At 45.5% G+C, this 12,943-nt stretch overlaps 1 protein-coding gene across 1 annotated transcript; it reads left to right on the forward strand.

The window, feature by feature from the left end:
* The first annotated feature begins 3,071 nt into the window (after positions 1-3,071).
* On the forward strand, positions 3,072-5,501 carry LOC123169030 (uncharacterized). Its single transcript, XM_044586888.1, has 3 exons — positions 3,072-3,802; positions 3,927-4,203; positions 5,261-5,501. The coding sequence occupies exons 1-3, from the start codon at positions 3,305-3,307 to the stop codon at positions 5,299-5,301; spliced, it is 816 nt and encodes a 271-aa protein (XP_044442823.1). The 5' UTR covers positions 3,072-3,304; the 3' UTR covers positions 5,302-5,501.
* The last annotated feature ends 7,442 nt before the right edge of the window (positions 5,502-12,943 follow it).

Genomic DNA, 12,943 nt, shown 5'->3' on the forward strand with positions numbered 1-12,943 from the left:
GGACATGTGTTGTCATTTGATGAACGGGATCACACCATTAGACAATGATGTGATGGACAAGACCCATCCGTTAGCTTAGCATTATTGATTGTTTAGTTTTATTGCTATTGCTTTCATCATGACTTATACATGTTCCTCTAACTATGAGATTATGCAACTCCCGAATACTGGAGCACTAGTAGAAAAGGGGGCTTTTGGTCCGGTTGGTAAGGGCCTTTAGTCCCGGTTTTTGAACCGGGACTAAAGGGTCGTTACTAATGCCTCCCCCCTTTAGTCCCGGTTCTTACACGAACCGGGACTAAAAGCCGCGCCCACGTGGAGCTCCACCTTTAGTCCCGGTTGGTACCACCAACCGGGACTAAAGGAAATTTTATGAATTTTTTTTTGAAATTTTTTTTTGCGAAATTTTTTTTGATTTTCAAATTTCTGAATTATTTTAACCTCTAATCTCTAATCACCACCCCTCATCACTGCTCAATTTATCCTCTAATCTCTAATCACCCTCATCATTCCAAATCATCTAACTTCCCGGACGGTCACCCATCCTCTCACTACTCCAGCCTGAGCACACTTAATTTCCGGGTTCTATTCTCCCTCGTTTCCAAGTCTGCACTTGTTGTTTTCCTGACAATAGTAAGATGTCAATCCTATTAACCCTCAGGAATTTAGCTTGAGCATGAAGTGACACATTTCACTGTTTGAGTTTGAAACTATTGTTTTAAAAAACAATAATTATTTAGTAACACTAATATTTCTGGAATAATTAGTTTGACCATTGTTTGACCACAGTTTGACCACAGTTTGACCAGATTTGACCAAAATTCAAAAAAACTGAAATAATTATTTAGTAACACTAATATTCTAGAATAATTAGTTTGACCATTGTTTGACCACAGTTTGACTATAGTTTGAAATTTTTTGAATTTTTTTGCCTCTCCAGATCTTAAAAGCCCCGTAACTTTTTTTCTGTTAGGTTTTTGAGGATTTTGAAAATGTTAAAATCGGATGTAACTTTTTGAGTAGATGATTTTTCATATAAAAAACTTTTTAATCCGAGTTCGTATGCAAAAGTTATGCCCATTTTACAAATTCCAGAGAGATTTTGCAAATAAAGTCGAAATTCATATTTGTAAATTTTCCCAACAACTAGACCACATATCACATGGGAAACTTATTTTATTTTATTTTTTTGACATTTCCATCATTTTCTTTTGTTTTTTCTAAAACTGAAAAGGCGGTCCACAGGGGGGGAGTTTGAAATGGGACCTTTAGTACCGGTTCGTGCCATGAACCCGTACTAATGCCTCAAAGCCCATTAGTACCGGTTGGTGGCACCAACCGGGACTAAAGGTCTAGTCCCGGTTGGTGCCACCAACCGGTACTAATGGGCATCGCACCCTTTAGTCCCGGTTGGTGCCACCAACCGGTACTAATGGGCATCGCACCCTTTAGTCCCGGTTCGTGGCACTAACCGGGACTAAAGGGCCCAGGTGAACCGGGACTAATGCCTTAGCCGCACGAACCGGGACCAATGCTCACATTAGTCCCGGTTCGTGACTGAACCGGGACTAATGTGAATATTGCCCTGTGACGAAAGCCCTATTTTGTACTAGTGGAGGAACACTTAGTGTGCTATCAAACGTCACAACGTAACTAGGTGATTATAAAGATGCTCTACAGGTGTCTCCGATGGTGTTTGTTGAGTTGGCATAGACCGAGATTAGGATTGTCACTCCATGTATCGGAGAGGTATCTATGGGCCCTCTCGATAATGCTCATCACTATAAGCCTTGTAAGCAATGTGACTAATGAGTTAGTTGCGGGATGATGCATTACGAAACGAGTAAAGATTCTTGCCGGTAACGAGATTGAACTAGGTATGATGATACAGACGATCGAATCTCGGGCAAGTAACATACCGATGACAAAGGGAACAACGTATGTTGTTATGCGGTTTGACCGATAAAGATCTTCGTAGAATATGTAGGAGCCAATATGAGCATCCAGGTTCTGCTATTGGTTATTGACCGGAGATGTGTCTCGGTCATGTCTACATAGTTCTCGAACCCTTAGGGTCCGCACACTTAACGTTCGATGACGATTTGTATTATGAGTTACTATGTGATTTGATGGCCGAAGTTTGTTCGGAGTCCCGGATGAGATCACGGACATGACGAGGAGTCTTGAAATGGTCGAGACATAAAGATTCATATATTGGAAGGTTGCATTTGGACATCGAGAGGTTACCGGAACCCCCGGAAGGAAGTATTGGGCCTAGTGGGCCTTATTGGAAGAGAGGAGAAAGGGCCACAAGAGAGGGCGCGCCCTCCCGTTGCCCAAACCGAATTGGACTAGGGGAGGTGGCCGGCCCCCCTCTTCCTTCCCCCTCTCTCTCCCTTCCCTTTCCCTCCGGTGGAAGAAAGGAAGGGGGGGGGGCGAATCCTACTTGGACTAGGAGTCCAAGTAGGACTCCCCCTGGCGCGCCAACCTGGCAGGCCTCTCTCCCTCCCTCCTTTATATACGTGGCCAGTGGGCACCCCAATAGCACAACAGACAATCTCTTAGCCGTGTGCGGTGCCCCCCTCCACAGTTACACACCTCGGTCATATCGTCGTAGTGCTTAGGCGAAGCCCTGCGGCGGTAACTTCATTATCACCATCGCCACACCGTTGTGCTGACGAAACTCTCCCTCGGCCTCAACTGGATCAAGAGCTCGAGGGACGTCATCGAGCTGAACGTGTGCTGAACGCGGAAGTGCCGTATGTTCGGTGCTTGGATCGGTTGGATCGCGAAGACGTTCGACTACATCAACCGCGTTACTAAACGCTTTCGCTTTCGGTCTACGAGGGTACGTGGACATACTCTCCCTGCTCGTTGCTATGATTCTCCTAGATAGATCTTGCGTGATCGTAGGAAATTTTTTGAAGTACTACGTTCCCCAACAATATATAGTCCTCCACATTGTTGTTTTTCTTTTGAGGGATTGTGGACGATTAGATTTTTTTTTTGAGGTGATTGTGGACGATTAGATTGTTTTTTTAGGGGTTGTGGGCGGTTAGGTGGGCTGGATCAAACTTGCGCGGGCATCGGGACCTATGTCCAACGGCCCACCTAGTTCCGAAAGCTGATCCTTTGAATAAATACTCTGCCTTGGCGCCCAACGTAACCGTTTCAACCAACCAACAGCTCTCGCTTCTTCTCTTCTCCCCCTCGCCGCAGCGCCAAGAAACCAAGAACCCACCCATCATCATCCCCACCTCTCCTTCCCCCGCGCGCCTCTGCTCTCCATCTTCACCGGCGACAGATGGAGCAGTTCCATCACGGCCAGCACGTGCGGCTGCGCAGCCGCGTGCACGGCACGTACCTGCACGCCGACGAGGACGGACATGGCGTCAACCTCCGCGTCCGCCGGGAGTCTATGAACGCGGCTTGGGCGGTGCACCGGCACCCGGGCGAGGACGGACAGTTCCTGCTCCTCCACAGCGCCGCCTACGGCCACTACCTCGCCGCCACGGACGTGCCGGCGCCGCCCGGCCACCGCGGGCTCCGCGTCGAGCAGCGCGACTACGACCATCCTGAGGTGGAGCCACTCGTTTGGCAGGCCATCCTGTCAGAATCCGAGGAAGAAGTCTACCTCCGCAACGTCGACGGCGCCTGCCTCCGCGCCAACGGGAGGTTCTGGAACACCGACGCCACCGTCGACTTCGTCTACGACCTCGACAACATCAGCAGGAAGATGCTCTGGGTCGTGGAGGAAATCCCCGCCAGGGAGGTCATGCCTCCCCTTCCACGTCCGATTGGGGTGAGCCCGTTCCTTGATTCTTCCCCAATTTGAGTGAATTGGGTTCTTGGATTTTCTTTCATTCGCATGCTCTGTTTCTTTGGCTTCTTTGATTTGACCATGGTTGTTTGCGACTCAACTGCAGCTTCCCCACCCCATGTTGCGGTCGCGGATGATCATGTACATGTGGCGGAACATCCTCGGGGGCCTCATCACCCGCGGCTCGTTCGTGTTCAGGGGGAGGTCCGTGTTCCGCCTGAGGCATCAGCTGGTCAGGCGGCTGCGCCCCATGGTAGACTTCGACGACTCCGAGCTCGTCATGGGCCTCCCCACACGTGATGGCCGGATGTTTCCACTCGTCGTCGACCTGCCCAGCAGCGGCGAGACCCTCCACATCTTCGTCGTCATCGTCGGGACGCCTGGTGAGAAACCTTCCTACTCTTCTCCTTTGGCAAGAAACTCATATTCTGAAACTCTGAAAAAGAGTTTACTGAAACCGGTGTAGTCTGAAACTTTTGAGAATCTGTTTCAGAATTTCAGTTAGGAGTTGAGACATGGAAATAGTCTGAACTGCCGTAGGACTATAGACATCAGCATAAGTTTCTGAATTAAATCAGTAGGTGGTCAACAGGCATGACATTGTGCCGGCTGGGTTTATGGAATCTCAACTGCAGTACGATTATAGACATCAGTAAATTGTATTTATGGACAGATGCTAGAATGTTGCTGAATGTTGTTTGTAGTCTGAAAAACAGTTTATGTGGTCTGAAACTTTTCCTAATGTGTTTCAGACTTTCAGTAAAAGTTGTTGAATCAAATCAGTTCTTTGATGCTATTATGGACAGATTTAAAATCCACACTAAACCTTGATATGGGAACTATTCGTTTTGATGCTACTGTGCTTTAATACGATATGCCGCTAGTGGAAGACTTTGGAATTTGAAAACCCAAATCAGTTCAGTCTGCCTAGTTCAGCTTCACATAGGTTCCTATTTTCTAGCCTACTGTAACTGTTCCGAACTTTTGATAATCTGTTTCAGACTTTCAGTTAGGAGTTAAGACTTGGAAATAGTATGAACTGCTGTTGGATTAAATCAGTACGTGGTTAACAGGCACAACATTGTGCCTGTTGGGTTTATGGACAGATGCTAGAAGGTTGTCTGAAGATAGTTGTTTGCTAGAGGTGGGGAATCATTTCATAAGTAAAAAATCCACACTGAACCTTGATACGTAAACCAATGGTTTTGATGGTACTTTGGAACTTGAAAATCAAAATCAGTTCAGTCTGCCTAATTCAGCTTCATATAGAAGATAATGATTTCTGTTTTTTAGTCTACTGTAATTGTTTTTTAGCCCACAGCACTTTACATTGTTTTGAGATTTTGTACATCAGCTGTCTTTTTATCTTCTTATTTAAAACTGTTGCAGTACCTGTGGCACATAATGCCTAACAGTTTAACTATTTTCCTGCTAATTCAGCCCACGCGGCGCTGCGGTACGCGGATGTCAATGCAGAGTAGAGAGATGCCCCTAGAAGTCGCCTTCCTGTCCACCTCTTCAGAAGTGTCGCCGCCTCGGACACGACAACATAAGAGCCCAGTTCCTTTCATAGAGATATGGGTTCAGGAAAACCCAGCAGTTCATGTGTTCCTGCTACTTAAACTTGGTTTGTTCTCCTGACAGTAGGAAACCTATTTGCTTTGCCATCACGGTTCTAAAATTCTGAAACTGTTTGTACAATGGTGCAGTGGCATTGGTCTGTAATGCGTTGACAATGGCTACTACTTAATTGTTGTTAGCCGCATTTCTCTTAATGAGTTTTGTTATTCCGCTTAAAGTTTTGTTATTCTCTTACATGAATTTGTGTTTTCATGGAGACCAGAGTTCTGAACATGGTCAGGTTAATGCACCCGTACACGACTTGCTGCATATTGCTGCGTGCGTACGTGTTAGCCTATGGTAGTTTTTTTGAACAAAAATTCAGGTTGTATCCCACGATACTGTAAGAATGCTAGTTTCCGCACATTACATTGTTCATGAGCATGACAACAACTTCAGACATTTTATGCTTCCTTCTCGGTTTCTGTCTCTGTCTCTCTTGTTTCAGTATTGACTACTGAAACGTTTGAAGGTCAGTAAAAATGTATGTTTTGCTTCTTTTTTTCTTTATTGTGAAATTGCAGTATGTAGAGTACGAGGATGGTAGTCTGTGGCTAGGCTACTCATGGCATGTAAAGTTGACCCAAATACTTCAACTCCATATTTTAGGTAGAGTAAAATAAGACCTGACTCTGCAATCTTATGGAGTACTAATAAGACTCTTCACTTTTTTTTGCGGGTTCGACTCTTCACCTGTTAGAGCATCTCCAACAGCCGCGCCAAACTAGCGCCGCGCCGCAAAATTGCCCGTTTTAGCGCGCGCAACCAGTATAGTTGCTCCAGCGGGCGCGCAAAAACAGCGCGCGCGGCATATGTACTTCAGCGCGCGGGCCGAAACTCAATCGTGCGCCGCTTATTTGCTGCGCCTGCTTCCGCGCGCTGGACTCTCGCGCGCTCACTCGCAACTCCCACCCCCCATCCAGCCGCGCCGCCGCCGCCGATCGCGCCACCCGGCGACCGTTCCGGCGCTTCCCCGGCCTATCCCCGCCCCGCGGCGGCTTCTCCGCCCCCCTCTAGTCCCGCCGCCCCTCGCGCGCGTCCGTCCTCCGACGAGCAGCGGCCAAGCGCTTGCTGCGCTCGGCGCCCGCAAGGTGTTCGACAAAACGCCTAGAAGATATGTATTGCTCAAAAGCCATGAATTTGGTGCATGTTGATTGTAGTTTTTATAGCATAGTATTGAACATTGTAGATGAGTTCGTCGTATGATTCTTCCGAAGAAGAATTTGATATGGAAGAGGAGGAGGATCTTGCAATGATCCTAGCTATGCATATGAATAAAAAACCAAACACTAGTAGAAAACAGGGCTTTGGTTCGGCCAGAAAAGAGCATTAATCCCGGTTGCATTACGAACCGGGACTAATGTGAGCATTAGTCCCGGTTCGAGCGGCTAGGGCACCGTACAGGCATTAGTCCCGGTTCAAATGAGACCTTTAGTCCCGGTTGGTGCCACGAACCGGGACTAAAGGGTGTGATACCCATTAGTACCGGTTCGTGGCACCAACCGGTACTAAAGATCTCCCGGTTCGAGCCACCAACCGGTACTAATAGGGTTTGAGGCATTAGTACCGGTTCATGGCACGAACCGGTACTAAAGGTCCCATTTTCAAACTCCACCCCCCCCTTGATCGCCTTTTCAGTTATGTAAAAAGCAAAAGAAAATGATAAAAACTTCAAAAAATTAAAATCCTTCCAGATGTAGTTATGTTACTACATGTACTAGTTAGGAAAATTTAAAAACTTAAATTTGGACATGTTTTGCAAAAAGTGTAGGGAAAATGTAAAATGGCTATAACTTTTGCATACGATGTCAGAAAAAAAGTATAATATATCAAAATGTTCACCACGAAAATCCGCATCCGATTTTGACGGCCTACGGCCTATTCGCAAATTTTTAGAATCCTCAAATTCTAAAAGGAAAAAAAGTTATGCTCAAATTTCTGTTTTTTTTTTGAATTTTTGTTAAATCTGGTCAAACTACTTATTCAAGAAGTATTAGTGTTACTAAATAATTATTCAAGAATATTAGTGTTACTAAATAATTGTTTCAGTTTTTTTGAATTTTGGTCAAATCTGGTCAAACTATGGTCAAACTAATTATTCAAGAAATGTTAGTGTTACTAAATAATTATTTCAGTTTTTTTGAATTTTGGTCAAATCTGGTCAAACTGTGGTCAAACTATGGTCAAACTACTTATTCAAGAAATATTAGTGTTACTAAATAAATTTTTTTTAGAACAATAGTTTCAAACTCAAACAGTGAAATGTGTGACTTCATGCTCAAGCTAAATTCCTGAGGGTTAATAGGATTGACATCAAGCGTGCTCAGGCTGGAGTAGTGAGAAGATGGGTGACCGTCCGGGAAGTTACATGATTTGGAATGATGAGGGACGATTAGAGATTAGAGGTTAAATTGAGCAGTGATGATGGGTGATTAGAGATTAGAGGTTAAAATAATTCAAAATTTTGAAAATCCAAAAAAAAATTCAAAAAAATTCATAAAATTTCCTTTAGTACCGGTTGGTGTTACCAACCGGGACTAAAGGTGGACCTCCAGGCAGCGGCCACGTGGAGGGCCTTTAGTCCCGGTTTGTGTAAGAACCGGGACTAAAGGGGGAGGCTTTAGTAACGACCCTTTAGTCCCGGTTCCAGAACCGGGACTAAAGGCCCTTTTTCTACTAGTGAAAGCACGGTGGTTCGGTTATGGGTCGGCAGAAAATTTGGAGGGATAGGATCGATGCCCACAACAGATTGACCAGGCATTATTTTGCGGAGAATCCCACATACCCCGAGTCGTATTTTCGTCGCCGGTTTAGGATGAACACCGAGTTGTTCAGGTGCATTGCAGAGAAACTAGCGAGCCATGACCGCTTTTTTCAGCAAAGGAGGAATGCCGCCGGAGAGCTCGGGCATAACACCTTTCAGAAGGTGACAGCCGCTTTGCGTATGTTGGCATACGGTATACCGGCTGATCTAGTTGATGATCACTTGGCTATGGGTGAGAGCCAAGCCATCATGTGTGTCAAGCGCTTCGCAGTCGGAATTGTGCAAGTGTTTGGCGAGGAGTATTTGAGATCTCCCAATGCTGAAGACGCCGCAAGGCTATTGGCGATGAATAAAGCTCGCGGCTTTCCTGGCATGCTTGGCTCAATAGATTGCATGCATTGGAGTTGGAAGAATTGTCCAAAGGCATGGCATGGGCAATTCCACGGCCAAAAAAAGGGTTCCACTATAATCCTTGAAGCGGTGGCCGATCAAGAGACTTGGATTTGGCATGCATTCTTTAGAATGCCTGGATCTTTGAATGACATCAATGTTGTCAACCGGTCACCACTGATGAATAAGATTGCAAATGGTGAGTTGCCACCGGTGCAGTTTGTAGCAACTGGCCGTACATACAACTATGGCTATTATCTAGCGGATGGCATCTATCCAAAGTGGCAAACCTTTGTCAAGCCGTTGAAAAAACCGGAAGGTAAGAAAAATCTTGATTTCCACAATGCTCAGGCGGCGGCTAGAAAAGATGTGGAGAGAGCTTTTGAGATTTTGCAAGCCCAATTTGCTATGGTGAGAGGACCGGCTAGATTTTGGGATCAGAAAATGCTTTGGTACATCATGCACGCTTGTGTGATCATGCATAACATGATCATCGAGAATGAGCGTGGCCAAGATGTAGACTACTCTCAGTATGAGCTCTTGGGACATCCCGTGCGAGTGCGACGGAGGGCTGAAAGGGTGGCCCGTTTTGTTGCCTCCTATCATGCCATTCGACGTCCCGCAGCGCATAATGATCTTCAGAAGGATCTCATTGAGGAGTGGTGGGCATGGAATGGACGACAAAGAGCATCATGATTTGTGCGTTCGATATTGTATTGTTGAACTATTTGTTGTGTTTATTGCACTATTTGTTGTATTGAACGATAAACTGTTTGTTTGAGTTGTAATAATGAAATTGAACTATTTATTTTGATTTATTTTTGTTTGTGTTTGATCTTTTTGCTTCTGTTTTGGAATGCATATGTTGTTTGTGCGAGAGTCGCGCGCGCTGCATTTTTGCACATTGCTGGAGCTGCGCGCGCGCTGCATTTTAGCGCGGCTGCTGGAGCCAGCGCCGCGCCAAATCAGGCGATGGGCGCGCGGCAAAGTAGTTTTTAGCGTGCGGCGCGTTCGGCGGCTGTTGGAGATGCTCTTAGATTCACATAATCTTCTATGTTGTCCATATACCCATCCGATTTTGCAGTTGATGTGAATTCACCCATCAATCTCATTAAACTACTCAAAGTCATCAACCTGCCACAAAGTGGTACTCACTTCTGTTCGTCAATTGCCTGTGATCAAGGAATGAGATACATCGGAAGGTCAGACACTATCTCAGAATGTGTGAAGCAGAGGAAGACAAAATCATTATCAAGAAGGAAAAATAAAGAAATGAAATGAATAAAAGAGTACTTCAGATATTTCACAACCACCTCTCTCTGTTCGGAATCTACAACTAACTTGTTAGCCAAATATCCTTTTACCGCTCTAGAGGTGGAGTGGAGTTGTGCTTCACTCGATGCTTCTGTTTGTTGGCCAACAAACTGTTGGATAATTAAGTTTTTCTTCAATTAATTTAATCCATAAATAAACCATGTTGATAGCAACATCAATATTAATTCGATACAGATATGCAAACATGCTAGTGTGTACTAGGCATATAACTGGCATATCTATCAACGTGCTAAGTACATCAAACACATCAACCAGTAAGACATGGACTAACAGATCATACCCTCCGGTTGACCAGGAAAAGGCTACGGCCATGATGGCAGCGTTTTCCTTGGCCTTCTTCTTTGGAGCATCGGAGTTGTCACCCATGGCGATGTCGGTGAGGTCGAGGACATAGTTGAAGTGGAGGAACAACATCGAGCAGCTGCGCCTTAGACGCTCTGCGAAAACCTAATCGCCCTTCTCCTTGTTTAGAGTCACAAAGACGGGATTCCAGGGGTCTGCTCTCCTGTACAGTCGTGCACGTAGACGGGATGGATCGCCAAGCAGTAGCAGCGAGAGGAACAATGATGGGTTGTCTGTGAGGAGGTAGAGCAAAAGTGGTATAATCAGGGTGGTGGCTAGCGTTGCCAACGCCTCCAATATATAGGCGGTTAGGCAGGGAGACGTGGGTTGAGGCCCACAACCGACTCGGTAACATCTCACGATCCGATGGTCTGGATCGTAGCGCGCCTGTTAGTGACTTGTAAATAATTGCCAATTAATTATTTGTTCCTAACAGGCAATAGTAAAGTGCATACATGACATAGGTCTGAGATCGGTTCGGTTCGACTCATTCACGAAACACAACGTGCGGGCTAGGCATGGTGAGACATACGACGGAGGAGGAGCATGTGTGTACCACTTCTCTTCTCAAGCTCTAATAGCATGTGAAAGAGAAATTTATATGAAACAACCAGATGGGTTTGTACTAGATGGTAAGGAAGGAAAAGTGTGCAAGTTGCTAAAGTCTTTGTATGGACTCAAGCAAGCACCCAAACAATGGCATGAGAAGTTTGAAAGAACTTTAATAGTTGCAGGCTTTGTTTTAAACGAAGTTGACAAATGTGTGTACTATCGCCATGGTGGGGGCGAGGGAGTTATCCTTTGCATGTATGTTGATGACATACTAATTTTCGGAACAAATCTGAATGTTATTAAGGAGGTCAAGGATTTCCTATCTCGCTGCTTTGAGATGAAGGATTTAGGAGTGGCTGATGTCATTCTGAACATCAAGTTGTTGAGAGACGATGATGGTGGGATTACATTGCTTCAATCTCACTATGTGGAAAAGATCTGGAGTCGCTTTGGCTATAGTGACTGCAAGCCCACTCCAACACCACATGGTGCGAGTGTGTTACTTCGAAAGAATCGAAGAATTGCTAGAGATCAATTGAAATATTCTCAGATTATTGGCTTGCTTATGTACTTAGCCAGTGCTACAAGACCTGACATCTCTTTCGCTGTTAGCAAACTGAGTCGGTTTGTCTCAAAGCCAGGAGATGTGCATTGGAAAGCTCTAGAGAGAGTTTTGCGTTATTTGAAAGGCACTGCGAATTATGGAATTCACTATACCAGGCACCCAAAGGTGCTTGAAGGGTATAGTGACTCAAACTGGATCTCAGATGCTGATGAGACAAGGCCACGAGCGGGTATGTATTCACTCATGGAGGCGTGGCACTGTTTCTTGGAAGTCTTGCAAGCAGACCTTCTTAACGAGGTCAACAATGGAAGCAGAACTCACAGCACTAGATACAGCTACGGTCGAAGCAGATTGGCTTCGTCGTCTCTTGAATGACTTGCCGGTTGTTGAGAAACCTGTACCGGGTATCCTTATGAACTGCGACAATCAAACTGTAATCACAAAAGTGAGCAGCTCAAAGGATAACATGAAGTCATCAAGACACGTTCAGAGAAGGTTAAAGTCTGTCAGGAAAATGAGAAACTCCGGAGTTATTGCATTGGATTATATCCAACCGTCTAAAAATCTGGCAGATCCTTTCACTAAGGGTCTATCACGTAATGTGATAGATAATGCATCGAGAGAGATGGGTATGAGACCCACAATATGAGTTGTTCACAGTGGTAACCTAGTCTATGTGATCGGAGATCCCGTGAATTAGATGTGGAAGACAAGTTGTTGGTCAACTGAGAGGAGAGTATCCTTACTATTAACAATACCACTCCATTTGATGCAATACTCTCCTAATCTGTATGGTAGGTTGATGTATATCTTAATGTGTTCTAAGTGGCTCATTGAAGCAGAGATGCCGTCCTGCAGAACATCATTTGAAGAACGCACCTATATGAGTCTGATTGTTAAACATCGCAATCTATGAGAGTAGGGTTCTCTCTAGTAAACTCATGAAAGGTCTTGGAGTATGATGCATAAGCTCCACCCGCTAGGAAGACCCACGGTAGCCACGTATCGGTCAAGGCTTTATGTGAAGCTAGATTCGCTGAAAACTTGCAGTTCAAGACCCAGTCCACTTTTCAAGTTGCTTACTAGTGTAGCATAGAGTTTTAGTTGGAAGTTCAACTTAACAGTCTCCACTGCAGTACCAGTATATAAAACAGTGTTTTGGAACCAAAGGCAAATTTTGTGTGCCTCTGGGATCTGGTGGGGGATTGCTGGAATTTTGTCTATTTTGGGCCTAACCCAATAGCAGTTTCAGAAATTCCTAATAAATCCTAGAGGCCCACGCAGCCCATTCGTGCAAGGCAAGAGGTGGAACTAAAGTTTAGTCCCACATTGCTAGTTTAGAGGAGTTGGACCTTTTTATAAGGGAGGCTCTTTCTCCACATGTATGAGGATGAGAACAAGAGAGACATCCACGCGTGCTCCTCCTCCGCCGCCCGGCTCGCCACGCCATGCCACGCCACGCCTCGTCACGACGCGCCGCGCCGCGGGTTGCGGGAATGAGCCGCGCCGCGGGTTGCGGGTTGTAGTGGAGATTGAATACGAACGACGCACCTCT

This window comes from Triticum aestivum, chromosome 7D (assembly GCF_018294505.1).
Source record: "Triticum aestivum cultivar Chinese Spring chromosome 7D, IWGSC CS RefSeq v2.1, whole genome shotgun sequence".
In the NCBI taxonomy this organism is placed as follows: Eukaryota; Viridiplantae; Streptophyta; class Magnoliopsida; order Poales; family Poaceae; genus Triticum; species Triticum aestivum.